The following is a 27,616-nucleotide window of genomic DNA, read 5'->3' as shown; positions in this document are numbered from 1 at the left end:
TATTGAGATATTCCTTCAAACTTTTATCCTCCACTTTGTTCATATGACACTTCATTCAAATCTTGCTTCCTCCTGGGAGGCACTGAATCATTTCAAAATATTAAACTACATGATTTCCTTTCTTTTTCTAAACATGGTAAGTAGGAAGCACATGGCCATGAAAAGCACTAGGACCAGTATTGAGATATGATGGTAAGGAAGGAAATACCATGCCAGGGCACATTACAATGTCTGGGGAGTTCTTCCATACTTTCTTTTTCCCTCCCTGGCCCAGGCCCTAGTCAAGGCAGGAGGCAACCAATCAATGTCTCTCTCTCTCACATTGATGTTTCTCTCTGTCTTCCTGCCACACTTTCTATACGCCTTTCCGTGATGTCATTTTCTCTTCAGTTACTTTAACAAGTCCCTGCAATACAGGCATCCTGTTGTCTTTCTATAGTACTTGGAGTTCTGTTGCATTAGATAACCACCAAGTATTTATTGATTCGTGATCTGTGCAAATTAAAAAAGGGAAAAAAATTAAGATATCCTACCAAGCCCTGGCTGGTGTGGCTCAGTTGGTTGGGTGTTGTCCTGTGCACCAAAAGGTTGTGGGTTTGATTTCCAGTCAGAGCACATGCCAGATTGTGGGCTCAATCTCTGTAGGGGGCGTGCAGGAGGCAGCCAACGGATGTTTTGCTTTCACATCAATGTTTCTCTCTTTCCTCTCCCTTCCTCTCTCTCTAAAAATCAATAAATTTTTTTTTTTTAAAAGATATCCTACCATGTGTCCATTTTCAAGGCTGCAAATAGCATAAGATGTTGTCACGGAAGCTTAGAAAAGTTGCAGTGTGCTTACGTATATGGCTAACCTGGGAGCTGTAAATAGGAAGAAAAATATAATGTAACAAAATGTTTTCAACACTATTTGCCTAGAAGAAATTACCATTTGGAAGGTATCAATAGTGTCTGCTAAATTGTCTGTTATTAAATATATTGTCAAGAGAATAAATAATTTTGTTGCATGTTGTAAGCAAACAGCTTTAAACAAGATTCCAAGAGGAAGGAAAGAAAAGGGTAAGGATATTTGGTAAAATATCCTTTGTTAAAGTAGCAGCTGCCATTTCCCTTTTATTTTTATAGCTGGTAAAGATGATGAAGACAAAAAAAATAAAAGTCTCTAAATATTTCAAACTATATATGTGCATGTATATATATATATATATATATATATATATATATATATATATATATATATATAAAATTATATAACATTATCTTATTTTTAATGTTGTATAATTCTTTTTACAGGAGCTATATGAGATAATTCACAGAATTTCCTCAAAGGGATCTCTAAATGCTCTAGTAAAAACTTAGAAAATAATTGAATTCTTCCACAGGAGCATTTTCATTAAGTCAATTATGATGAACTAGGATGTTAACTAGACTTAGTGTGGTGATTATTTCATAATATATACAAGTGTCACATCATTATGTGTACACCTGAAACTAATGTCATATGTCAATTATTTATCAATTTAAAAAAAGAAAGAAAACTCAATTAAGCTAATAAAATGCAGGAGCAGAGAAAAATAGGTATAGAAAAGATCAGGTAAGTAGAAAGCATAAAATAAGATATAAATAAATATAACATATCAGTAATCAAAATAACTATAGTCTAAATGTATTAATTAAAAATCAAAGACTGTCAGATTTAATTTTAAAAAAAACAAACCACCAACAAATCCAGCTGTGCAGTGTTTACAAAAGACATATCTAAAGCAAAAGGATAGATGCAGTTTGGAAATAAAAAATAAAATAAAATAAATCAGACAAATACTAATCAAAAATAGCAATATAGCTATTGTACTGTTGAAAGCATGATTAAAGATAAAGATGATCACTATGTTATGATAAAAAGGTAAAAAATTCATCAGGAGGATTTAGTAAATCTAAATGTTCATTTTATTTGATAACATATCAAAATATAGAATGAAAATTTGGTAGAATTACACTTTATAAATTGATAATCAAAACAGAAGATCTCAACATACCTCTCAGTAATTGATAGATCAAGAAGATAAAATATTAGTAAAAACATGGAAGATATAAAGAAACAATTAAGAAAATACCATTTTGGTTATATCTTCACTGGTCTAACAATCTTCCATGGCTTCTTACTGCCTCTGACATCAAATCCAAAGTATTCTACTTGATCCTAAAAGTACTCCACATTTGGTACTGCCCTACCTATCTAGCCAAGCTTATGTCATACCTAATACAAATCATCTATCCTAGGCAAACCAAAACTCTAATGCAGTGGTTCTCAACCTGTGGGTCGTGACCCCTTTGGGGGTCGAACGACCCTTTCACAGGGGTCGCCTAAATACATCCTGTATATCAGATATTTACATTACTATTCATAACAGTAGCAAAATTACAGTTATGAAGTAGCAACAAAAATAATTTTATGGTTGGGGGTCACCATAACATGAGGAACTGTATTAAAGGGTCACGGCATTAGGAAGGTTGAGAACCACTGCTCTAATGGACTAGATAGAGGAAGCTCTATGGTATAGTGCTTATGTGCCTGGTTTGGTAGACTACAAAGGTTCAGATTCTGGTTCTACCATTTACTAACTTTATGACCTAGGACAAGTTATTTAACCCTTGTGATTTCAGCCATTTTTATAAAATGAGGATATTGGTAATATCTAGGCCTATGTTGAGGATTTACAAAGAATATTAATGCCTGATACATTGTACTTGCTCCACAAATACTGGCTACATGTCTTTATTTATATTGTTATCATCCTGGAACACATTTCTTTCTCCTCCTATCTATTCAAACTCTATTCAAGCTCAACGGTTCACTCAAGTTCCTTTTCTTTCATAAAGCCTTCACCAATTACTCTATCTAGCCTTCACTTATCTCCCTCTTCTATAGTACAGTAGTTCTTAACCTTGTGGGGGAGAGGTAGAGAGTCAGAGATGCCTTAGAGAATCTTATGGGAGAGTGGGAATCTTCTATTCATAAAAATACACATGCATCACCACATACGTTTGCATAATACATTAGGGGATTCATGTCTCTCTGAAGCTCACCCTGGGGATCCCAATTAAAGTTCTTCTGTGGAGGGGGGTGAGGGGCAATGGGGGCATAAGGACACATATGTTAATACCTTAATCAATAAAGAAAGAGAAAAAAAAATCCTCTGTTGTCAAGTCTGTTTCACCATCACACACTCTTTTTTCCTGAGGCCATCTTAACAAAAGCACACAATGCTACATGGAGCTATAAGAGGCAAAGAGAGAAGCTAATGAAGCTCACTTCAAGATAAGGAAACTGATTCATAGAAAAATGAAGTGACTTACCAAAGCCACAGACAACTACAGAGTGGCAGAGATGGAGCCAGAACCTGTATCCTGACTACCCCTCTAGGATTCTTTGCAAAGTGTGTTTGAATAATTTATCTCCAACTCACAGAGCTCTAAAATTGAAAAATAATGTTAGCCCATTATTCAGATGGGGTGATGATCCCTTGGGGAATTTGTCTTCAGGTAATCAGGCCAGAAATCACCAAGAATCATTCTCAGAATGATAATTACCAAACATACCAGAAATGTTATATTTTATTCTACTTTACCTTTCATATTTTGAAATTCTCTCATTAGTTTTCTCTGAAGCAACACCAAGCTAAGAAAACCAAAACTGCCCCAATTTTATTATTTGAGGGAGTTAACTTTGAAGCTTTATTTAAAACTTTTCTATGACTATAATAATCAAAGAATATCATCATCAAGTTCTACATCTTGAGTCCGGAAAGACACAGATAAAACCAATCCAAAATCTTTCATTCTCAGACCTGACCTTATAAAATATAAATATTTTAATAAATATTTTATAAATCTGTCTTCTATCTTTTTCTCTAGAATACATTTTTCCAGAATCACTAACAAATAGAAAAATGAACTATACCTTGCTCATTCTCTACCCTACCTTCCAATTCTCAAAGTAGTTTAATGATTAACTAAAGAAAAAAGAAAAGATTAAGAAAAACCTATGAACACAATAATTAGCCTCCATGTTATTAAAAACTGATTAACACTTGTGTAGTCATAGTCTCCTTGTGCATGCAGGAAGCTATTCCACTGTGTGGAGTCATACAACCAGCCCGGGAATGAGATAAATGACTCAGGGGTGGGGGAGGTTGTAAAATAAAATACATTAGTCAAAAACTTTAATCAAAGAATTTAAAATAAATAAACTTTAATCAATGACCAGGAGCCCTGGTCAGATAGCTCAGTTGGTTAGAGTATCACCTGATAAACTAAGGTTGGGGATTCGATCCCCAGTCAGGACACATACAAGAATCAACCAATGAATGTATAAATAAGTAGAACAACAAATCAATGTTTCTCTCTTTCTCTCCCTCTTCCCCTCTCTCTCTAAAATCAATAAATTTTAAAAAGAGAAAGAAAAAACAGTAAAGCACTTTGTAAGAAAACTAGAGGCCCGGTGCATGAGATTCATGCACGGGGGGGGGGGGTCCCCTCAGCCCAGCCTGCACCCTCTCCAACCCAGGACCCCTCAGGGATCGGGTTTAAACCAGCAGTCGGACAACCCTCTCACAATCTAGGACCACTGGCTCCTAACTGCTCACCTGCCTGCCTGCCTCATCACCCCTAACTGCCCCACTTGCCAGCCTGCTCATCCCTAACTGCCTCTGCCTGCCAGCCTGGTCACCCCTAACTGCCCCCCCCCCACTGACCTAGTCACCCCTTATTGCCCCCCCTGCTGGCCTGGTCACCCCCAACTGCCCCCCTCTACTGGCCTGGTCACCCCTAACTGCCCCCCTGCCAGCCTGCTCACCCCCAACTACCCCCTGCTGGCCTGGTCGCCCCCAACTGCCCCCCTGCTGGCCTTGTCGCCCCATGCAGCCTGCTGTTCGGTCGTTACTGTTACTGTGACAGCATCCCAGACAATTTGCATATTCCTCTATTATTAGTATTGATAATATTGGAACACCTGGAGAGCATAAAATTTTTAACAAAAGAATCAATAGTATAGTACTGATTCGCAGAGATGAATCAAAAAGACCATCTAGTCAAAACCTTTTATTTACAATACAATACTAAGCTGAAGCCTGAGCCCTAAACTGTATCTCCTTTTAAATCCACAGGCTTTCTGGGACCCACCACAATAAGTCAGCTTCCCCAACTGAAAATTAACACTATCTTGAATGAGGATGCAAGTGAAATAAACACTGGAAAGTACCAGGAACATTATTTATACACTAGAGTCCCGGTGCACGAATTCATGCACGGGTGCCTCCCCTCTGGGTGGCCTTGCAGGGATCAGGCCAAAACCCACAGTCCAACGCCACCTGCAACTCCTGCCTGCCACTCCCTCTCATCCCAGCCCCACTGTGCCTGCCACAGGCTCACACCCAATCAGTCCCAATCGGGAGAGGCTCATGCTGCTGCAGCAGCACTCACCAGCCATGAGCCCTGCATCTGGCACCCTCCCAAGGGGAGTGGCCTGCGGGATCGGGCTGAAACAGGCTCTCCGACATCCCCAGAGGGGTCATGGATTGCAAGAGGGCGCAGGCCAGGCTGAGGGACCCCACCGGTGCACTATCGGGCAGGGGAGAGACCACAGGAGGGCTCCAGGGCATGTCCGGCCCATCTCACTCAGTCCCAATTGGCCAGACCCCAGCAGCAAGCTAAGCTACCATTTGGAGAATCTGCCCCCTGGTGGTCAGTGCACGTCATAACGACTGGTCAACCAGTTAACTGTCTGCCCCCTGATGGTCAGTGCACATCAGAGTGAGCGGTTGAGCAGCCTTAGCATATCATTAGCATATTACTCTTTGATTGGTTGTCTATTTGCATACTGTTCTTTTATTACATAGGATTCTAAATAACAAGTTCTATTTAGGCCTGTGGGAAAGTGTACACTCCACAAGCAACTGAATCTTGTGCATTTACCAAGTGGCTCAGGTAACTAGATGAGACTGCAGTGCATTCTTGGATGCTAATAAGGATACAATGACACACCTCCTTGCCAATAAGAGGCTCTTTCCTTTGGCAAGTAAAAATACATAGAAAAAGGAAAGTGTTGGCTACAGAACTTACCTTACATCTGTATATATAAAAACCTAAGTGACCATTACGACCGGTTGACCAAACAACCGGTAGCTATGACACACACTGACCAGGGAGCAAAGGCTCAACGCAGAGCTGCCCTCTGGTGATCAGTGTGTTCCCACAGCCACTGCAGCCGACCAATCTCCTGATCGGGACTGGGCGAGACGGCCCCAATTGGACCCAATCACCAGCCAGGCTGAGGGGCCCCACCCATGCACAAATTTGTGCACCGGGCCTCTAGTGTAGTTATAGTTTCATTATTTCTATTAATATTTTTTCATAGATGTATTCTAAAAAAATAATGGATCAATAGTGTTCAGAAACAATGCTTGGTTAAGAGAGGCTAAGAATTAATGTTTATTTGGCATAGCAGTAACTTGCTGTATATTATTAATATTGCTTATGAGGGAAATTTAAAAGAAAATGTGATTAACCCTTTGAGTGCCAACCAATATCCTAGGAACTATGCTAAAATTGCCAAGGCATTTTTGCTGATTTTACAGTTTAGGAAAAAAAATTATGAATCGCAAGTAAATGAAGTTACATATTCAAAAACTTAAGGAAACCTTTACTACATTTGTTTTCATCTTTGACATATATTGTTTGCTGATTGTATTATAAAATACTAGTAGAAAAAAAATTTGAACAAAACATATAATGTTAAAATAGAGGGACACCCTTCTCCAATATCTTCACAAAATTGTCATCTTCACAGCAAGAATTGACATATATTAGCAATATCATCATCACTAATAAAAGCAGACTTAGAACTGGATGCCATTTCAAAGCTTTAGGGCTACAAAATCTGAGTAAACTTCATAAAATCATAGTACCTGTAAAAAATTAGGCAGATAAATGCCAGTGGTCAATTTTAGAACTATAAACATTCGGCATCATAAGTAATCTGCACTTAGGTGCCATCTGTCAATAAAGAGTCAACTACTAGCATCTAATAGTGACACTGCAGGAGGAGCGCGATAGGGCTCCCGGCACTTTTGGCAAAAGACAGGAGGAGCACGATCACGCTCCCCGGCACTCTAGGGGTTAATGTATATTCACAGATGGTCTATGGTTGCAAAGAAAAACTGAAGGTTGTTTGACAACAACGTCGCTTTCCTGAGAGGAAAGGCATTTATGACTCAGTTGCCTAATCGAGGATAAATCACTTAAAAGTTATTTGCAAAAGCCATTCATATTTTATGATTAAGAATACACAAAAGGACTTCTTACTCATTGTAATCTTACTTTCAAAAATTAAAATATAATAGAAAAGGATAACTGGATTCGTTGAGTACAAATATCCCTAAAATTCTGAAACTTCCGTTTTCCTTTGTATATCGATCTTTTGTTCTCTAATTGAATTCCTTATAGATGTAAAATCTGAAGCCTAACACAGTCTCATTCCCTTGGGTCTTGGTGATGAAGTCTTATGAATGAAAACCATCAGCCCGTGGTGCTTACCTATCTCATAGGTAGTGGTAAGATTTGGCAAATAAAGAAAACTGCATTTGCCAATTTAAAAAACACACAAACAGAAATCATCGTGTATTTTACAGAGAGCAAAACAAATTAAGTCAACTAGAAAATACTACCATCATTTTTACTATCCTAAAATCCAAAGTACTTTCTAGGCAAATGTACGTTTGGTTGTGTGTGTGTGTGTGTGTGTGTGTGTTATCTGCTTCTACGCTATCTACACACAATTTTAATGCTACACCTTTTTTGTTCCTTTTAAAAATAATTATATTTTGTGCAGATTTCTGACTAAAACTAAAACAAATGAATACATTTTTGTCTCTGGTTAAGAAATTTCTAAATTAGCCCTAGCCGGTTTGGCTCAGTGGATAGAGCAACGGCCTGTGGACTGAGGGGTCCCAGGTTCGATTCCAGTCAAGGGCATGTACCTTGGTTGCAGGCACATCCTCAGTAGGGGGTGTGCAGAGGCAGCTGATTGATGTTTCTCTCTCATCAATGTTTCTAACTCTCTATCTCTCTCCCTTCCTCTCTGTAAAAAATCAATATAATATATTTTTTAAAAAAAGAAATTTCTAAATTAAATTTTCCCTTCAGGTACTGCCAAACTATGTAAATAAAATAAGCATTTTTAAGGGTCCTTTTTTACTACTTTATCTAAGTACTGGCACATTGAATTTCCTACCCAAAAATAATAACTATGTTGAAAGAATGGTTGAATTATCCCTAAAAATTTCCACTACCAAAAAGAGACAACTGAAAAACATTTAGCATGTAAATCTAAGTGAAAGGTTCGGGATTGGGCCAGGGTCACACAGAACGGACTCAAGGTTCAGTGTAATCAAATGATATTTCTTCCAGTCACCTGGGTGCAGGTGAAAGAGCCAGCGGTGAATTGGGGAGGGAGCAGGCTTTTTATGCGCTCAGGGAGAGCTGCAGATGGGACTTCGGCTTGACCCATGTTATCAGGTCCATAGTTTTAAGGCCTTGCCCTTTGTCCTTCTGCTGACACCAGACATCCTTTGTGTGTGTGTGTGTGTGTGTGTGTGTGTGTGTGTGTGTGTGTGTGTGTGTGTGTGTGTTTGCGCGCCCGTGCGCGCGGGGGTAGGGGTGTGTAGAGGGGGCATGCAGGGGTGATGGTCTTCAGGAATTTCTCAAAAATAACCACTCAAGGGGAGCATGTTTGTGCAAGGCTTAGGCTAACAGAACGAGCTTTCCCTTTGACATTTGTTAGATTTTGTAAGGCTCAAGCCATGTGTTCTCCAGTTAACCCTTTCACTAAGTTAACGCAATATCAAAAGAATGAAGAAATTGCTTACAAAAATGTTTTACTGGCCAAAGTAATTATGTTTTGAGGAAAGGTGAAAGGTGTTGCTTTCTTTCATGTCTTTAACTTTCCTGTTCCTGATTGAAGGTGAGGGTTTAATCTCCCTATAGGTTTACTTTTGTTAATGAAAACTTCTCAATAGTTGCTACAAAAATGCAATTGTTGCTTCTTCTTTCCTGCATGTAATTTTTGCCTTTTTTGATAACTGTTCTTAAGTTTGTAGAAAGCTAAGATAAAAAATAGGAATGGGGAAGAAATATTTAGAAAATAAGCATAAGCAGCACTATCATATGATGTGAGTAAAAGAGTCGTTTTGGGCTAGATCATAAATATCCAACACCAAGAACAATCGTATTTTGTTGGGTAGAGAAGGGAGTTTTTGAGTAAAGTGATTTGGCCAGGTCTCTGGAAGATAAATCTTCAGAACTGGCCTGTAGAGAGAGCCGAGGCAGGAAACTGTTAGGATGCTTCTGGGATAGATCTCTGGGTATCAGTCATGGTCCTAGCAGGAAAAATGTAGTAGTCAACTTGGGTAATTTAAAAAGAGCAACAATGGGAATATTACAAAAATGTGGGCAGAGTTTAAGAAAACTCAAAAATAAGAGTGCTACAATGGCAAGAGCTGTAACCACTCCCAGGCCTAGAGGAAGCAGGGGAGAAGTTAGAGGAGCTGGGTGAGGGTGGCTGCAAGAAGAGAGCTGCCTGAGTGGAGCTATGGCCTTTTAGAAGAACCAGCCAACCAATAGCAATGTGCAGAGGGTTGGAGGCATACAGAGCTTCACCTTCCTCTCTTCCCACCCTCTGATCTTTTGTCATTGCTACACCCAGCTGGATGCCAGGAGCAGAGAGCAGAGTGGAGGGAGGATCTAGAGAAGCAAATGGAAAAGACCCTGTCTAGGGGTAAGGTCATGGTAGAAGAAATGGAAAGGCACAATATGAGACAAATTTAACGGGACTTTGCCTGAATGGATTTGGAGATGGAAAAAGAAAAGTCAAAAATGACATCCTAGTTTCAAGCCTAAGTTACTAGACTAAAATGACAATAACCTCAATTGAACCTATTTTTACTAACTATTGTATTCCCAATGCCTTGCACAGAACCTTGGGCATAAAAAGCTTCTATAAACAAATTGGAGTGAATGGATAGACAATGAAGAAGAAATTCGAGGGAAGATGATGTTTATGTAACCTTACACATACTGAGTTTGGAGTATGGTGGAAGAGCCCAGCAGGTGATTGGAGATTTGAGCCTAAAGTTCTGAAAAGGAAAGAAATAAAGATATACTTCTAAAAACCATCTGCACAAAAATGTTGGCTGACACCAAGAGAGTGGATGACATGGTATAAAGAGCATGTATAAAGAGAAAAGAAGGAGGGCCTAATACCAAACTTGAGAATTCTGATATATGGGACCAAAGGAGGAAGGGAAACCAACAAAGAGGGGGACGGGTAAGGAAAAACCAACAAAGGGAAAAGACAATCTGTGCAACCATTTGCTGTATTATTAAAATAATTTCACATACATTTGCACATCCCTGGCAAGCTCTATTCTTCTTGACACTGCAGTGTTGCCTGATATAAAGATGATACAAATGCAAGCTGGAGTTCACCACTTACCTTCTTGCCTCAATAAAGGCTTTTTGTAAAGCCCTAATTCCCCACCTTACCAGTTTTGCTCACCTTGAATCTAACACAGCCAACATTAATCCTTTCATAATTTAGAAAAGTCTGTTAGGCTTCTTCTTTCAAACAATCATGTATTGAGTATCTATTACACATCCAGTACTCTGCTCAGCAAAGTGGAAGTAAAAATCAGTCTCCAATCATCAAGAAAATTAAAATCCCCTTGGACTAAAAAACCATTGAGCATAAAACAATTAAAGTTCAATTAAGAGCTGACCTGTATGATTCACACCAAGTAGCATTTCATCCAATGAAGATTCATACCATTCAGCACATGTTGACATCTGATTGTTTTTTCCTAGCTCAGATTGATAGAGGAGATAAATTCTACATAGGTGTACTTCCTATTAAATGCCTAATTATGCCACATGGTAAATTTCTCTTTACCTTTCTTCCGCATTGTTCTCAATAATCTTTGAACATGGTAGTCATTCAGATGTTTGTTATATGTGTGAATGAATCAGAAGCTAAGCCAAGTCCAGAGCAACTGTCAATGTTCTTAACTCTCTCCTAAGGCAAATCTCAAAAGCTTTAAGGTTAAAAGTCTTGGCCCAGGGCAGTGGTCGGCAAACTGCGGTTCAGCAAACCGAGGCTCGTGAGCCCTTGAGTGTGGCTCTTCCACAAAATAACTGGCTCTTCCACAAAATACCGACTTCTGCACAGGGGCCATGAAGTTTCAATCGCACTGTACATGCGCGCCCACACGTGGTATTTTGTGGAAGAGCCACACTCAAGGGGCCAAAGAGCTGCATGTGACTCGCGAGCTGCGGTTTGCCGACCATGGGCCCAGGGGATGGTTGGTATTAAAGACATGGTACTGAATGTTAAGGCAAAGGCTCAGAAAAACCCTGGGAAATCCTAAAACACTTTTAGAAAAGAGGAAAAAAGAAGATTCTAGCAAAATTCCTGAAGCATAAAATGTGTTCATTAATCCCCACTAGGGGGTGTGCAGGAGGCAGCCAATCAATGATTCTCTCTCATCATTGATGTTTCTCTCTCTCTCCCCCTCTCCCTTCCTCTCTGAAATCAATAAAAAAAAAAATTTTTTTTAAATGTGTTCCTTAAATGTTTATGAGTGAATGAACAAATGGCAGCTGAGGAAAGATAGTAAGCTCAAGAAGAGACCAAACTCAGAGAGTATACATGACAGATGAGGCTGTATTTAAAGCCCTCTCTAGCAGAAACTCTTCCTAGCAGATTTACTTCCTAATGGCAATTATGTCCATTTCTATGGATTAATTAAAGGAAAACCAAACCTCAAACCCACAATCAGCAGGGCTTCCCAAACTCAACTATACATACTCATCACCTAGAGATTTTGTTAAAATGAAGGCTCAGAATTATTACATCTGGGGTGAGGCCAGAAATTCTGCATTTCTAACAAACGCCTAGCTGGGGCTATGATGCTGGTCCAAAGACCACACTTTTACAGTGTCAAGAGCCTGAAGACATTACAGAGAAAAGGTAAAAAGTCTTAAAGCTGTGAGTAAGCTGCCTTCTGCTCCCACGTTTCCTACTTGTACAACAAGCATATCAAACTCGCAGCCTGCGGGCCGCACGCGGACCACACGAATATTTTTGCAGCCTAGCCAATATAATGGTATGTAAAAAATGTTTTAATAAAAATTTCATAACTTAATTTGTACAATATCCGGTTATACATAATTATCAATAACGAACTACAATGTTCGCTAATGACTGATTACTATCATGTTGCATTGATTTCCCCTACGTGCCTTACTCGCAGGCGCACCATTTCTCTCCACTAATACCAGCAGCAAATATTTTAGCAGCCAGTTGCCACGTCATTAGTCTTGGACTGACTTGTTTGGTGTGCGCAACAGGAAATATTTTGCTTTCGGAGAACAAGAAAAATAGGTTTATTTGAGTTACGCTTATTAATTTGTGCAGTTATTCAGTGTCTGCTAAGTAAATGTTCAAGAAAAAATATTAATTTTTTATTAAAATGTTCTATTATTTTTATGTTAACAATGACTCATTTATTTCAGCCCTTTGTACTCAGAATGTCTCTATCGAAATAAACCTACGTTTCTATGAAAATTGAAACTTTTGGGGGTTTTTTGCGGCCCACATAAACATAAACCTTGTTTATTTGGCCCGTGTTCGCCTTTGAGTTTGACATACTCGTTGTACAACCTTAGACAAGTCATTTTACCTCCCTGAGCCTTCCTTTGTAATCAGAGGAACATGGTGAATAACAACAGCTAAGACTTACTGAGTGCTTACCATGTACCAGAAACTGTTTCATAGTCATCATCTTAGGACTAGGACTTAAGTTAAACAACCTGTCCACGCCCTAACCGGTTTGGCTCAGTGGATAGAGCGTCGGCCTGGGGACTCAAGGGTCCCAGGTTCGATTCCGGTCAAGGGCATGTACCTTGGTTGCGGGCACATCCCCAGTAGGGGATGTGCAGGAGGCGGCTGATCGATGTTTCTCTCTCATCGATGTTTCTAACTCTCTATCCCTCTCCCTTCCTCTCTGTAAAAAATCAATAAAATATATTTAAAAAAAAAAAAAAAGCAACCTGTCCAAGGTGGTTACAGTAACCCTAGGTCTGACTCTAGATGCCAGTGTCTAATCACCGTGTAAAACTGCCTCTGCAGCTTCGCTCTCAGAGTCATTTTTAAAATATATTTTATTGATTTTTTACAGAGAGGAAGGGAGAGGGATAGAGAGTTAGAAACATCAATAAGAAACATCGATCAGCTGCCTCCTGCACACCCCCTACTGGGGATGTGCCTGCAACCAAGGTACATGCCCTTGACCAGAATCGAACCTGGGACCCTTCAGCCCGCAGGCCGGCGCTCTATCCACTGAGCCAAACCGGTTAGGACTCGGAGTCTTTATGAAGATTAAATAACAACTGGTACGCAGCTAGCATTTATTGGGCACTTACAAGTTCCAGGCCCCAGACGAATCTCCCTTGGAAGCATATCAACTCATTTATCTTTATACTAGCCCTAGAAGATCACAGGTTTTAAAATAGGCTGGTGTGGTTCTGTGGTTGGGTATGGACCCATGAGCCAGGAGGTCCTCTGCGAGGGTTGTGGGGCGTGGGGGAGGCAGTCGGTCAATGATTCTCTCTCATCGCTGATGTTTTTTTCTCTCCCCCCCCCCCTTCACCTCTGAAATCAATAAAAATATAGTTTAAGTAGGCCCAGAGACGTAAAAGCTGGAAGTCAACCAGTGGCACGGTCAGGGCTGGACCCAGGCAGTCCAGCGGCAGAGCCCGGCGCTCTTCGGCCGCCAGCCAGGCGAGCGCGCGGCCCAGAGTCCGAGCTGCGGGGCTCCGCCAGCGGGCGGGCGGTCCGTCAGCCCCGCTCGCGCCCCGGGCAAACCAAGCCTGCGCTTAGCGCCACGTGTCTGTGCAAAGTGTCCTTCTCGGCCCTAACCCAGGACCCCCACGAGCGGGCCAGGGTTCGGGTGAGATATAACCTGTCCAGTCTCAAAAAGGGCTGACTGGCTAAATATCTTGGGAACACATTTTCACCGATATCGTGACAGAACCGCTCCGGAACCCCACGCTCCGTGGGCCCAGGAACTTGCGCCGCCCACCTGCGCCGCCGCCGCCTCCGCGGACCCTGGAATTTGTAGTCCGGGTTCTCGCACCGGCTCCGCCCCGTCCGGGCACGAGCCACAAAGGCCGCTTCGAACCCCATCTGCTCTCCAACACTGCCCTCTGCCGGCCTCTTCTCATCCAGTCGCCCGGATGATGAGCCAGTTCCGGTTTCTCCGGAAGTGAAGCTTTCTCTTCCGGGGCGAGCGTCTGGGCTCTCGCACGTGGTCGTGTTGCCCCGGCTCGAGCCGGCGCTGGCGGAGAAGTAGTTTGTTTTACTGGAGCTGGTGAGCGGAGCCGGGACCATGGAGGGCCAGAGCGTGGAGGAGCTGCTGGCTAAGGCGGAACGGGACGAAGCCGACAAGTTGCAGCGCATCACGGTGCACAAGGAGCTGGAGCTGGAGTTCGACTTGGGTAACCTGCTGGCCTCGGACCGGAATCCTCCCACGGGCCTGCGGCGCGGGGAACCACCCCCGGAGGCCGAACTGCGGGCCTTGGCGCGGGACAACACGCAGCTGCTCATCAACCAGCTGTGGCAGTTGCCCACGGAGCGCGTAGAGGAGGCGCTGGTGGCGCGCTTGCCGGAGCCCACCACTCGCCTGCCGCGCGAGAAGCCAGTGCCCCGGCCGCGGCCGCTTACCCGCTGGCAGCAGTTCGCGCGCCTCAAGGGCATCCGTCCCAAAAAGAAGACCAATCTGGTGTGGGACGAGGTCAGCGGCCAGTGGCGACGCCGCTGGGGCTACCAGCGCGCCCGCGACGACACCAAGGAGTGGCTGATCGAGGTGCCCGGGAATGCCGACCCCTTGGAGGACCAGTTCGCCAAGCGGATTCAGGCCAAGAAGGAACGGGTGGCCAAGAACGAGCTGAACCGGCTGCGTAACTTAGCCCGCGCGCACAAGACGCGGCTCCCCAGCTCGGCCGGGATGCACCCGACGGGACACCAGAGTAAGCAGGAGCTGGGCCGCGCCCTGCAAGTGGCCAGGGTCTCCACCGCTTCCGTGGGGCGCTTTCAGGAGCGCCTGCCCAAGGAGAAGGCCCCCCAGGGCTCCGGCAAGAAGAGGAAGTTTCAGCCTCTTTTCGGGGACTTTGCCGCGGAGAAAAAGAGCCAGTTGGACATGCTGCGACTCATGAACAGCAAAAAGCCTCAGCTGGACGTGACCAGGGCCGCCAATAAGCAGATGAGGGAGGAAGACCAGGAGGAGGCGGCCAAGAGGAGAAAAATGAGCCAAAAGGGCAAGAGAAAGGGGGGCCGGCAGGGTCCTGGGGGCAGGAGGAAAGGGGGGCCCCCGCCCAGCCAGGGAGGTAAGAGGAAAGGAGGCTTGGGAGGCAAGATGAATTCCGGGCCGCCCGGCTGGGGTGGCAAGAGGAAAGGAGGGCAACACCAAGGAGGAAAGAAGAGGAAGTAAAGACCCTCTGACCAAGAACTCCTCTACATGTTAAGGTGTAGTCCTGCAGGGGTGCAGAAGAAGGTGGCCACCGCCTTCATTGAGGTTGAAGGGATAGGATTGCCCTCCCCTCAAAATACTATGAAAATGTTGGACTTTACAAAGTAATGTTTTTCCAATAACCATGTCTTTGGCTGGAGATTTAAAGGATGTATTTTTTTTTTTTTTATTAACTTTGGATGTGGTATGAGGGACAGTTCATATTTCAGAGACAAAATAGTATGCCTTCAGCTTTATTTTTGTAACAAGCTTGTGTATGGATCAAAGTAGCTGGGAGCACACAGAAAAATTTCAGAACTGACCTTAAAAGTAACTGTTGTGAAGTTATTTAATAAAAGTGTGTCTGTATTTAATGTTGCTTTTCACTGTTTGGCTATCGTTAAATAAAGCCAGTGACCCGGATATCTGGCACATATTATTTTTCTTTACTTTCTAAAACAGCAGCAAACTTGTGATTTTAGCAACATGACTGTAAAAAAAAAAACAACTTTAAGTATCAGATATAATATTGAAGGTATAGTATAATTGGTTTTTCTGAAAACAGATTTCCTGCTTTTCAACACAAAATATTGATTTGCTTGCTGTAAATGATAAGTTTGGGTATAACTGAATAACGATGGTAATTGTCATTAAGTACTTAAATTGTCAGAAAATACTTAAATCTTCCTCAACGTTTATGTCCCCAATTTTTTTTAAAGCTTCAAATAGGAGCTGTTTTGGGAAGACAGCTTACAAAACTTTTTTTTTTTTTTCCCAAAACTCTTAATTGAAACATTATATTTTATTCATTCATTTGTCAAATTGGCGTGGAGCTGGTTTGTTTAGGTGTTGAAATGTTATTGCCATTCTGGTTATCTCTCCCTAATAATTATCTCCTGAAAAGTATTCATAGTAGATCTCAAATCCAGGGGGTCTTTTTTTGCTGCTATTACAGAGCTGAGAGCCATTATACTCTGCTGTTTGGTCTGACAATTGATAGGAAATTAAATTTGGGAATTCATTTTTTTCAGTGTTGTCTCATTTTAATAAGGTTACTCTAGAAATTGCTATGAAAGAAAAGAGATTTCATACAGGTAAGACACTTGTTCAGTCATTACTTAGGATATTTTCTGATTAAGTGAAAGTTGAACTTTTCCAAGTTGATCGTTGATCAACTTTCCCACGTGGACTTGGTACACTTGGGGCTGCTAAGCCCTCCCAGAGTGTACCATTTAATGGAATCCTGGAGCAACTTCATCAAAAGCCGAGCCATTCAGGGAGCATTTAATCTTTAATCCTCACCTGAGGATGTTGTTTTGTTTTTTGTTTGTTTTTGTTAGAGAGAGGGAAAGACAAATCAATTAGTTGCCTCCTGCACGCACCCAACCAGGGCGGGGAGCTAGGAGGAGCCTGCAACCGAGGTACCTGCCCTTGACCTGATCCAACCCCGGACATTTCAGTCTGCAGGCCAGTGCTCTATCCACTGGGCAACACCTGCTAGGGCTAAAGAAATTACTGGGAAAAGTATGCCCTTGTCTTTCCCTTTCCCCACATAAGAAAGAGGGTTTTAAGCAGAGACTCAAGTATCCAAGACCCTTCGGAGCAGTTACCTCTGGCGATTTCCAAGGCAGATAGGGGACTGCAGTTGGAGCACTGGCGGTTTTGACTCGTGGGAAAGTGGCCCCGAGCCACCCGAAGTGCCAACCAGGGATTTGCCCAGCTGCGCCGAGTGGGCGGGAGGAGGAGGACGCGGCGGTGATTGGCCCGCGTGGGGGGCGGGGCCCCGGGACGCGATTGCGCAGCCATGGCCGCCGCCCGCGCTCGGGTAGCGCACCTACTGAAGCAGCTGCAGCGCGCAGCGTGAGTGCGGGGCCGGCGGGCGGGCAGGGACCCGAGGGTGCCAGGGTGCCACCGTGCCCACGCAGCCCCCTGGGTGTGATCCGCCCGCCCTGCGCATTCGTCCTCGGGCCACTTTCAGGAACCGGGAAGGGGCTTCCGCAGGGCGCGCCCACGGTGCGCCGGGTGGGCCTGCGCCGTCAGATCGTGCCCCGCATCCGCACCCCGCGCTGGGAGGCGGGTTTTACCCTGTTCTGTGTGCCGTTCAGGAAACGGAGACCCAGAGACAACAGCCGGTGGTCCCACGTCGTGCCAGGCAGTGGAGGGCCTGGCACAGTGACCCAGACAAATGCTTGTATCCAATCAATACATTTATACTGGGTGCATGTGATGTGCCAAAAGTTGTTCTAGGACCTGGGGACACAAAGATGGGAGATTCTGGAGCAGTTTAAAGTCTAGTAGGATATTGGATGCAGGGACAAGGTTTGTAAGAGGGGCCTGTGCGGAGTGCAGCCGATCAGGTATAGAAGAGAAAGATGGACTGCTGTCAGTATGTGAAATGCTTTGACATGCCTGACTCTCTCTCCATTAAGGAAATGTGGGGTACATACCAGCCACTTGATAAAATACGTGTTGAATGTGCAAGTATTTTGGGGAAATTTTAAAACAAAGAGGTGGAGATACATAAGGAGGGAGGGGGACTAAAGAGGAATTTCAGGTAAAAGGAGAGCAGCGCCAGAGACAAGAAATGTAGAAAATCTGGACCTCCCTTCATAGGAGGAAGTGAGGATGGAGAAGACAGATGGTAACAGACCGCGAATAGAAAATAGAATTAATTGGGCACTTACCATGTGCCAGGCACTGTCCTGCACATTTTACACATATTATTAATAGTAACTCTAATCCTTACACCAACCCTATGCAATACTGTATTATATCCTCATATTACAGTAAAGAAATAAAGGCATGGAGAAAAAGAGTTTGTGCAGTGTCACACAGCTAAGTAAATGGCACAGCCACAATATGAGCTCAAATATTCTGGCTTCACAGTTCTTGTTCGCATCCTCTGCTGAGGCGCTTGAAGGGTGTCATGTGGATAATGGAAAGTTATGGAAGCAATAATTCTCACTGTGAAGCTGCACCTTGAAATGCTCCACGAAAAAAGAAGTACAGGTGCCAGGACTTTGCCAGCGTACATCTGGCCCCCAACACATGGCCACATAGATTTGGGAAACTGCTCACTGCTACATAGCTCTCTTGTAGAGTCAGGATGCATGTCTGCACATGAAAGGGCTCTGAGAAGTCCTGCAAAAGGTGTGTGTGTGGGGGGGGGGGGGCAGTGGGTTAGCTGTATTTAAACTCTTGATTCTAAACCTGTGTCAGCATAGAACTTTTTATCAAGCAACACCATTCCTTGGAATCAGTGTCATGTAGAACATGTAGGTAGAGTGGCTGCATGGCAAAGGAGTGTGGCATAATTAGAATTGTGTGAGAGCTTTCAGGTGGCAGTGCAGAGTGGGGAAGAAACACTAGAGGTAATCGTAGTGCTCCAGCTAAAAGGTGATGGCTTCAGACACCCTCGGGAGGCAGCTGGTACAAGGGGTAGATATGAGAAATACTGAGGAGTTGGTTAGAATCAGCAAGATTTTGTTTATTTTTAGTGAAACAAGGAAGAAATTGAGGTTTCTGGCTGAGGCATCAGGTAAGCAGTGGGGCCATTTACCATGATAGGTCCTGGAAGAGGGTTTGCTTTGGGAGGAAGATGATGACCTAAGACTTGGGCATTTTGAGTTGGACATGCCTCGGGTACGTCCAGATGAAGACCTCCAGCAGGGACTTGAATATATTTGTCTGGAGTTCAGGAGCAAGTTGAGAATTCATCCTTGAGTGGGGAAGCAAGGCCTTGGCAAACTGTAAGCATAGAAGAAAAGGGCACTATGCTAGCCACTGCAAATAAAGTTATGAAAAAGCGTAGCTGCTGCCTTGTTATCACAAAATTTACATTCTCAAGGCAAATGCCACCAGGAAAAGGGCACCAACAACACAGTGTGGTAACAGTTTTAATGGGAAGGGAGGTGCAGTACCAGGGATCACAGAGAGAGGGTGTCTACCAGGAGGCCTCTGCCCAGGGAAATTGACATCTGAATTGACCTGAGAAACACTAGTTACCCAGAAGAGGCAGGAAAGTGAGTTCCAGGCAGAGGAAATAACAGACAGAGTTCTGGAGGCCAGAGAGAGAGGATGTGGCTGATTCAAGGAAAAGAACCAAGTTAATTTTTTGAGAGCTCAACCCCAGAGATGGAGGGTGATGAGGGGCTAGGCTGGAGAGGTTAGTAGGACCAGGGAGGTAGGGCCACATCTGAACTTTATCCTAAGAGCCGTGACAAGCCATCGAAGGGAGCAGCATCCTTGGAAATATGCCCCTGATCACAGTGTAGTAAAAGTAGAGCGAGTGAAGAGAAGCCTGTTAGGAACGTCGTAGTAAATCCAGATGAGAGATGACACCAGAACCAGAGAGTGGCAGAGGGCCCCGGAGCAGTAGATGGATTTGGCTAGAGAAATATTTGGGGCCTTGATGCATGGTTGGCTATAAAAGGTGAGGGGTGAGCCCTGCATGGAAGCCAACCTTTAAGCAATGGGCAGAGTGGAAAAGAAGCCAGGGGCAGAATAATTAGAGGTGAGGAGGGAGCCTGGAAGCCAAGAAGAGCGTTTCAGCCTCCTAGGGAGGGGTGGCCCACAGTGTTCCGTGCTATGAGAGCAAGGTGCTAGGATGAGGTCAGAGAAGTGAGGATGCAACAGGAAAGCTGGGACTTCTGAAGACAGAAGCCAGATTTCAGGGTGCAAGGCAAGGAAATGATGCCAGCAGATGTAGGTCAGGGGCAGAGAACCAGAGAATGAGCAAGCCAAGGGGGTTGAGTTCTAAGCCTGAAACTCTTAAACATGATATGACAAGGATCAAGTGAGGGGAAGGACTAGGCAATGTGGGACAGATGGAGGTCCCCAGAAAGCAAGAGGAGATGGGATTCAAAGCACAACTACGGAGTAGAAATGATGGATTGAGGTAGCCTCTGAACCTGAAAAATATAAAATAAAAAGGGGGTGGAGCATGTGCGCCCATGATCCTGGGCATTAGAAAGCTTTGAGTTTGATTTTTTTCTTCCCTTTGCCTCCCTTTTCTTGGAGGGCGTAAAGCTCACGTTGGCCTTGCCTGCTTTCATTTTTCCTGCAGGAGTCTGTGGCTGGATCAGACCAGCTGGGATGCTCTAGGACAAGCATGTCAAACTCCCGGCCCATGGGCCACATGCAGCCCACAAGGAATATTTTTGCAGCCCAGCCAATATAATGGTAGGAACAGTTATTTACAATTATGAAAGGAAGTAAGTCTCCTGTCAGATCCAGAATTACTGACATTCACCTTGGGTCAGTTTTGAAATTTTGCGAACAAGATTTCCCCCGAAGTAGGAAAGAGAGTAGCAGAGAAGAGATGCCAAGTGTCAGGAAGAAAACATTAATTTTATCATTGCTCTTGTTCTCTTTTTTTTTATATACTATACTTTTCTAAATAAAACTACATTTCTATGAAAATTGAAGCTTTGGGTTTTTTGCGGTCCACATAAACTTAAACTTTGTTTATTTGGCCCTTGTTAGCCTTTGAGTTTGACATGCTTGCTCTAGGAAACCCCGTAGCACTTGGTGTGCTCAGTGGTGCCCACCAGATGGCAGCCTTGGTCCGTGGTAGCGCTCACACTCTCCTCCCATGTAGTTTTTGACTGCAATTCTCAGTTTTTGAGATCTTGACTATCACCGAGTTCAACCCTTTTCTTTCTTTCTCCTTCTTTTCCCTCAGATGTTTGAATGGGGGTGGGAGAGGTTATACACTCACTTATCTATAGGGAACCCAGTATGACAAGGCCCCCTGGACAATAAATAAAAATAAAACCCTTTCTCAACAACATTCAAACACAGAAAGCAGGGCCAAAGAAAGCCAGAGAAGGGACTGCCCAAGAACTAGGAGGTGACTAGGACAGGGAAGGGATACAGAAGGCAATGGTAGAGGGACAGGTGTGGACGCAAGAGTGGACAAGCATAGGGAGCCTGGGCAGTGGTCTCAGAGAAAGGATGGAGGCATGAGGTGGTCCCCAAGGAGGCCAGGGAAACAGGCCCAGAACCTTTTTGAAGAAAAATGAAACACCTTGAGGACAATGGGAAAACAGAGAAAAGGGGGAATGAGATGCCCAAGTAGTTACCCTGGGTCAATTTGGTTAAAGTTCCTAACCTAGTAAGAGCGGAGACCTCACCCAGACCAGAGACCCCATTTTTAATTTACTTGTGTCCCAGAGTGCTCATCTCGGCTCCTGCAGGGATTTATTAAGAAAGAACGAGCTGCCGGAACCGGTTTGGCTCAGTGGATAGAGCGTCGGCCTGCGGACTGAAAGGTCCCAGGTTCGATTCCGGTCAAGGGCATGTACCTGGGTTGCGGGCACATCCCCAGTAGGAGATGTGCAGGAGGCAGCTGATCGATGTTTCTCTCTCATCGATGTTTCTAACTCTCTATCTCTCTCCCTTCCTCTCTGTAAAAAAAAAATCAATAAAAAATATATTTAAAAAAAAAAAAAAAAGAAAGAAAGAACGAGCTTACAACACTGGAAAGACTCTGAGTCCACTTTTTGTCCATGGTGATGTCTATTTTTTTCTATGTACAGTGTTTGCCAATAGCTACTACTTTGCTAGCATTTTAACACTAAGGCTGCAGAATAAATTACTTTAAGACTTCTTACTTTTGATTTTCTAGTTATATTTTACATTTTTTTCCTTTTCCTTTCTTTTCTCTAGATGTCAGTGTCCAACTCATTCTCATACTTACTCCCAAGGTAATAATATATTTTGTGTTTTTAAACTAACTACACTTTCCATTTCCACAGTTGGTACTCCAATACATTTGCGCAAAGGGTAAAGCAAGAAAATCAAAGGATATAAGAAGGAAGTTGATGAAATTGACTGCCTTTTCACTTGAAATTGGCAATATGTAGTTCTAATTATATGATGTTAGCTGAATGTATGCTACAGATTATGTGTTTGGCATATATTTATACCTATATACATAAATATTTAATGTCATTTTTAATGTATTTCTGTTTTAAGTAGAATTATTTGCCAAAGCTAAAAAGGATGCCACAGATAGGATCTTAAGATTGTCTGAATGCATTAAACAGAATTCATTACGATGAAATCTTTGGAAGTTTCTAATACATCTCAAAAAAAGAAAGGGGCTAAAGACAAAGGTGCTTCCTAGAAGGGAAAATCTTGTATATATTAATTTTTCAAATAGCATTCTATTTCTGAATAATTAAAAATAATGACCAAAGTTTTCAATTCCCACAAACGTCTTAATCCTTACCAACTCCATTGTCTACGGAGCAGCAGGAAGCTCATTGTAGCTTCTGCGTGTCCTCAGAATGTCACATGAATTATTGACACAAACACTGATTTCACCTCTTAGAAGAAAAGGTCAAATGTAAACAGTTATGCAAGGGATGAAAAGGAAAGGGCCTACCCAAACAGGACCCTAAGCAGAAACCCCAGAGAAGCCCGTTGGGAGTGGAACCGATACAGAAACTAAGTGCTTTGCCTGCCCGTGGAGTGACTCACCCTTCAGGACAAGCCAAGGGACCTCCCATTCACGAACGGCCATCTACCAAACGAAAGCATGCCCAGCCTTTCAGGCCCTCGTGAGCATGTGCAGAATTTCGTCTTCAGCCGGTTGTATCCCATTCTTACTGGGTTTCAACAAAGATTCAGGAATTTCCGATTTGGGTGAATAAAATTAGTGGTTTAGGGAAAGTTCATTTCATTGTTTAATAGGATCCAATTTATGTGTTTTCCTAAACTTTAGTCACAGAGTAATAGATTATTTTTTAAACCTATAGAGATCAAAGAACTTAGGAGTTTTCATTCAGGAAACTAGTTGTAATCTCTTTTCTTTTTTTCACTCTTATGACTAACCAGGACTGATTAAAAATAAGCAGATAAAAACAAGGGTAAAGTTCATTTAGTGGGGTCCTCTTGTTTCAATATGACAGAAAATTATTTTTTCCCTAACTACAACTGTTGCAAAGGAGTATCAGTTTATAAAAAATTTTATTAAATTTCACAAAGAAAACTAAAATTTTTATACGTATAAGCTTGAGAAATAGAAATATCTTACTGTGATAAGTAACCTCCATGGAAAAATATTAATTGAAACAAATGGTCATAGTTGCTATAAGAAATGTAAGCAAGACTCTGATTAATGAATTTACTAATAGTTGCTCTCTAACAATAACCCAGCTCTAGAGTCTAGAACAGCCGTGGGCAAACTACGGCCCGCGGGCCAGATCCGGCCCATTTGAAATGAATAAAACTATTGAAAAAAAAGACCATACCCTTTTATGTAATGATGTTTACTTTGAATTTATATTAGTGCACACAAACACTCCATCCATGCTTTTGTTCCGGCCCTCCAGTCCAGTTTAAGAACCCATTGTGGCCCTCAAGTCAAAAAGTTTGCCCACCCCTGGTCTAGAAGATTTTTTTTCTAGAAGAACTTTACACATTATGTTTTCAAAAGTATATTTTCATTTCAATGTATAAAATATTTTAAGTAACTTTATTTTCACACCATCAGCATCGAGTTAGCATTACATTCTCTTAAAGTGCAGGTTTTAATTTTAATTTTATACGCAACAATGAAACCTGAAAAATATATTTTAGGGGAGATGCTTATGTTCACTGCTAGAATGTCAATTTACTATCAAATAATGTTTTGCCTTGTTTTTGAGGCCTACTCTGATCCTAAGTTTTACATTTCTAGCTCCTGGGCTTTCACCTTCTGGAAAAACAACAGATTATGCCTTTGAGGTAAATGTAATCAGTCCATTCTTTCTTTTATGGGTGACCTAAAAAAATACAACTAGAGTATTTTGCTAATGCATTATTATCTCATTTGAAATCTGCTATTAATTTATGTTCCCCAATCTCACTATTTGATCTGGCCCTATTTAGAAAAGTACCTTGTTAGAATAATGAACTATAAATCTTCTGATAACATGAAAAATGTCTAGATACTGTCTTCTGTACAGCCATTGAAATAGAACAAATTCCCAGTTCTAGGCAACTTTCTGCTTTACATATGTTGTATGTTAAATCTTCTTTAGCTTTGTAAGTATAATCTCCAAAGGGGTCCATGTAACCTTTTGACACAAGAATAAAGGAACAATTAATTCTGATGAATTTTTATCACACTGTAATTACAGAATTACTTGTCTAAGTCCCTGTCTCCTCCTAGTTCGGGACTCATAAATTAAATGTCTCCATTGGCCTGCCGGTTAACCAGCCCATGAGCAGGCTGGGTGAGGACAGTGCTGAGTTCTCTGGGAGCACAGGCCCATCTGAAGGATACAACCTGCACTCAACCCCATTGCTGCCACCTGGGAAGTTATTCAAGAGAGATCAGACAGGCACACTGGACATTTTTACCCTGATTTTTAAGAGTTATGAGACAATTCAAAACAGAAGAAATCTAAACATAATGTGGATCAAACAAAACATGTCTTTGGGCCAATAGTGACCCATCATCCAATCAATATAAAAGCTCTTCTCTTAGCTATAAACATTAGGAGGCTATTTTTCTTGTTCCTAATTGTATAATCAGAGCCTAGCACTATGCCTGGAGTATAGCAGGCACTTAGTAGCATTGAGTGGGTGGAAGACTGGGTGGGTGGGTGGGTGGATGGATGGATGGATGGATGGATGGATGGATAGATACGTGCATGCAAAAGAAGTTTGATAGATGAATGGTTGGATGGATGAATGTATGGGATGAAAAAATACGTGAGGAATCAGCATTTAAATTGGAAAATAAGAAAAAATTTGAGAGGTAACTTATTTGTAGAGCAAGGAAAGGCAGGCAACAATTGAGAGTTCATGAAATGTTTGGGAAAATATAAGTAATTCCAGTGTGACTAGTGCCAAGGCTTGCTTAAAGAAGTATGATGAGTCTGAGGCCAGATGGGGTGACTTGGACGTATATATAAAGAATATATACTTTATAGGCAATGAGGAGCCATTTCAGGCTTTTAGAAATGAAATGGCCAATCTCCAACTCATCCCCCAAATCTTTTTTTTTTTTCCAGATGGCTGTTTCAAATATTAGATATGGAGCAGGAGTTACAAAGGAAGTGGGAATGGCAAGTATTTAAGATTTCTAGAGTCTACTGTAAAGGTTAAATATCTTCTAAAACAAGTGAAAATGCACAAGAGATGAGGCCTTTGTTCTTTAAAGTGTTTAATATTTCCTGACCAGTGTGGCTCAGAGGTTGAATGTCAACCTATGAACCAAGAGGTCACGGGTTCAATTCCTGATCAGAGCACATGCCCAGGTTTCGGGCTCCATCCCCAGTAGGGACCGTGCAGGAGGCAGCCAGTCAATAATTCTCTCTCATCATTGATGTTTCTCTCTTCCTCTCCCTTCCTCTCTGAAATCAATAAAAATATATTTAAAATAAAAATGTGTAATATTAAGTTGGCCAGAAGTGTCTGTTATATTTCTAGTGTAATCAAACCTAACTTACAAATTATTTTTGTTATTGTAGGACCTACAGAACATGGGTGCTAAAAATGTTTGTTTGATGACAGACAAGAACCTCTCCCAGCTCCCTCCTGTACGAATAGTTATGGATTCTCTAGTGAAGAATGGCATAAACTTTAAGGTTTATGATAATGTGAGGGTGGAACCAACCGATAGAAGGTACCTTTTCATTGTTGTTTTTTAAGTGGAAGCCAACACATACCACTGTTGTTTAAAATTTGCCCCAAGAGTTACTTAGTGGCATGTCAGTTTATGTTTGAAAAATATGACATAATGGCTTCTGTTTTTCTTTCTTACAGCTTCATGGAAGCTATTGAGTTTGCCAAAAAGGGAGCCTTTGATGCCTACGTTGCTGTGGGTGGTGGCTCCACCATGGACACCTGTAAAGCCGCTAATCTGTATGCATCCAGCCCTCACTCTGATTTCCTAGATTATGTCAGCGCCCCCATTGGGAAGGGAAAGCCTGTGTCTGTGCCTCTTAAGCCTCTGATTGCAGGTAAAGACTGTCGTTTGTTTGTTTGTGTTTGTTTGTTTGTTTGTTTGTTTGTTTGTTTGTTTGTTTGTTTGGGTTTGCAATTGCCAAAAGGCCTTAGGAAATATTCGAGCCAGGAATTTTAGGGTATGTGTTTCCAAAACTTTCTGATTTTGGATGTGAGGGCGATCTGGCTGCGACATCTGTCACCCCATTGATCGCCAGGGTTGATTCGGCTGATCTGGCTGGCTAGGCGGGTGTCCCCCTCCTCCCTCACCGATCCATGTGCGTCCCCCCCGAAGCTGCGCGCTCGGTCGAAGAAGACGACCTTCCCCCCACCCCCCCCACCCCCCACCCCCAGGAAAGGACTGGTCTTCGGTCAAGGGTATACGAGTAGCTGCGCTCCCCTGCTAGAACCTCCAAACAAGCTCCCAAAACTTTCTGATTTCTTCATTTCAGTGTGCTACCTTGTTTAGCGATCAAAACAGAGAGCAATTCATTTATGTTTAAAATTCTGATCTTCATTATGCACTAATATAGACAATTGGGTCAGTGGTAGGAAAGTTTGCAGGTTTAAGCTGTGAAGCCACTGTGTGAAAGAGAGGGGAAGGTCATCATTTATGTATTATTAGATCCCTCTATAGGCAGCTTTGTCTTCTAAGCCCCCCTCTGTTTTGTCCCATTTTGCCAGCCACTGTGGAATTTAAGGGGAATATTCACTATTATTTTTCTGGTGTTGACTCAACCCTTTCCTCCACATAATGGTTCTTCAGCTGACCTGAGACTCTGTCTCTGCCCTGGGACACGTGGCCAGCATGGCCGCATCGCTCTGGGAGACATCTGCTCACGGGGCACAGACACACAAACCCAAATCAGCAGAGCTTGTCTGTGTCACACCAGCCTTGACATCTTTCTGTCTTTTCTTCCCTCTCATTTTATAGCTGTTAGCATATTACTGTTTAAAGTTTTATAGCTAAAATGTACCGACTGGTCACTGGAAATATCAGTTTAAAATCTTGTTCTCTCTCTGCTCCCCTCTTCTGCCCTTACTGTGAATCTTGTGATGGA

At 42.6% G+C, this 27,616-nt stretch overlaps 2 protein-coding genes and 1 pseudogene across 4 annotated transcripts in view; 2 read left to right on the top strand and 1 right to left on the bottom strand.

The window, feature by feature from the left end:
- Nucleotides 1–14,497, bottom strand: part of LOC132220120 (large ribosomal subunit protein uL4-like) — a 41,770-nt pseudogene extending 27,273 nt beyond the window's left edge.
- RRS1 (ribosome biogenesis regulator 1 homolog) lies at nt 14,375–15,988 on the top strand. The gene has a single exon (XM_059673006.1). It carries the CDS (start codon nt 14,496–14,498, stop codon nt 15,594–15,596), a length of 1,101 nt encoding a protein of 366 aa, XP_059528989.1. The 5' UTR covers nt 14,375–14,495; the 3' UTR covers nt 15,597–15,988.
- A 1,415-nt stretch (nt 15,989–17,403) lies between these two features.
- Nucleotides 17,404–27,616, top strand: part of ADHFE1 (alcohol dehydrogenase iron containing 1) — a 52,597-nt gene continuing 42,384 nt past the window's right edge. For all 3 annotated transcript variants that reach the window (XR_009449680.1, XR_009449681.1, XM_059673003.1), the window contains exons 1-6: nt 17,404–17,474; nt 22,284–22,321; nt 24,301–24,347; nt 25,622–25,675; nt 26,081–26,235; nt 26,376–26,572. Coding sequence is in view for 1 of the 3 variants with exons in the window: in XM_059673003.1 (XP_059528986.1) it covers nt 17,419–17,474; nt 22,284–22,321; nt 24,301–24,347; nt 25,622–25,675; nt 26,081–26,235; nt 26,376–26,572 (547 nt within the window). In the remaining 2 variants the exon portion in view is untranslated. The remainder of the gene's footprint in view (nt 17,475–22,283; nt 22,322–24,300; nt 24,348–25,621; nt 25,676–26,080; nt 26,236–26,375; nt 26,573–27,616) is intronic.

Source organism: Myotis daubentonii, chromosome 17, assembly GCF_963259705.1.
Source record: "Myotis daubentonii chromosome 17, mMyoDau2.1, whole genome shotgun sequence".
In the NCBI taxonomy this organism is placed as follows: Eukaryota; Metazoa; Chordata; class Mammalia; order Chiroptera; family Vespertilionidae; genus Myotis; species Myotis daubentonii.
Note: the sequence above shows the minus strand (reverse complement) of the source record. Positions and strands in the feature narration are given on the sequence as shown.

Coding starts and splice junctions, on each gene's coding strand:
- RRS1 (XM_059673006.1), top strand. CDS start 14,496: ATGGAGGGCCAGAGCGTGGAGGAGCTGCTGGCTAAGGCGGAACGGGAC.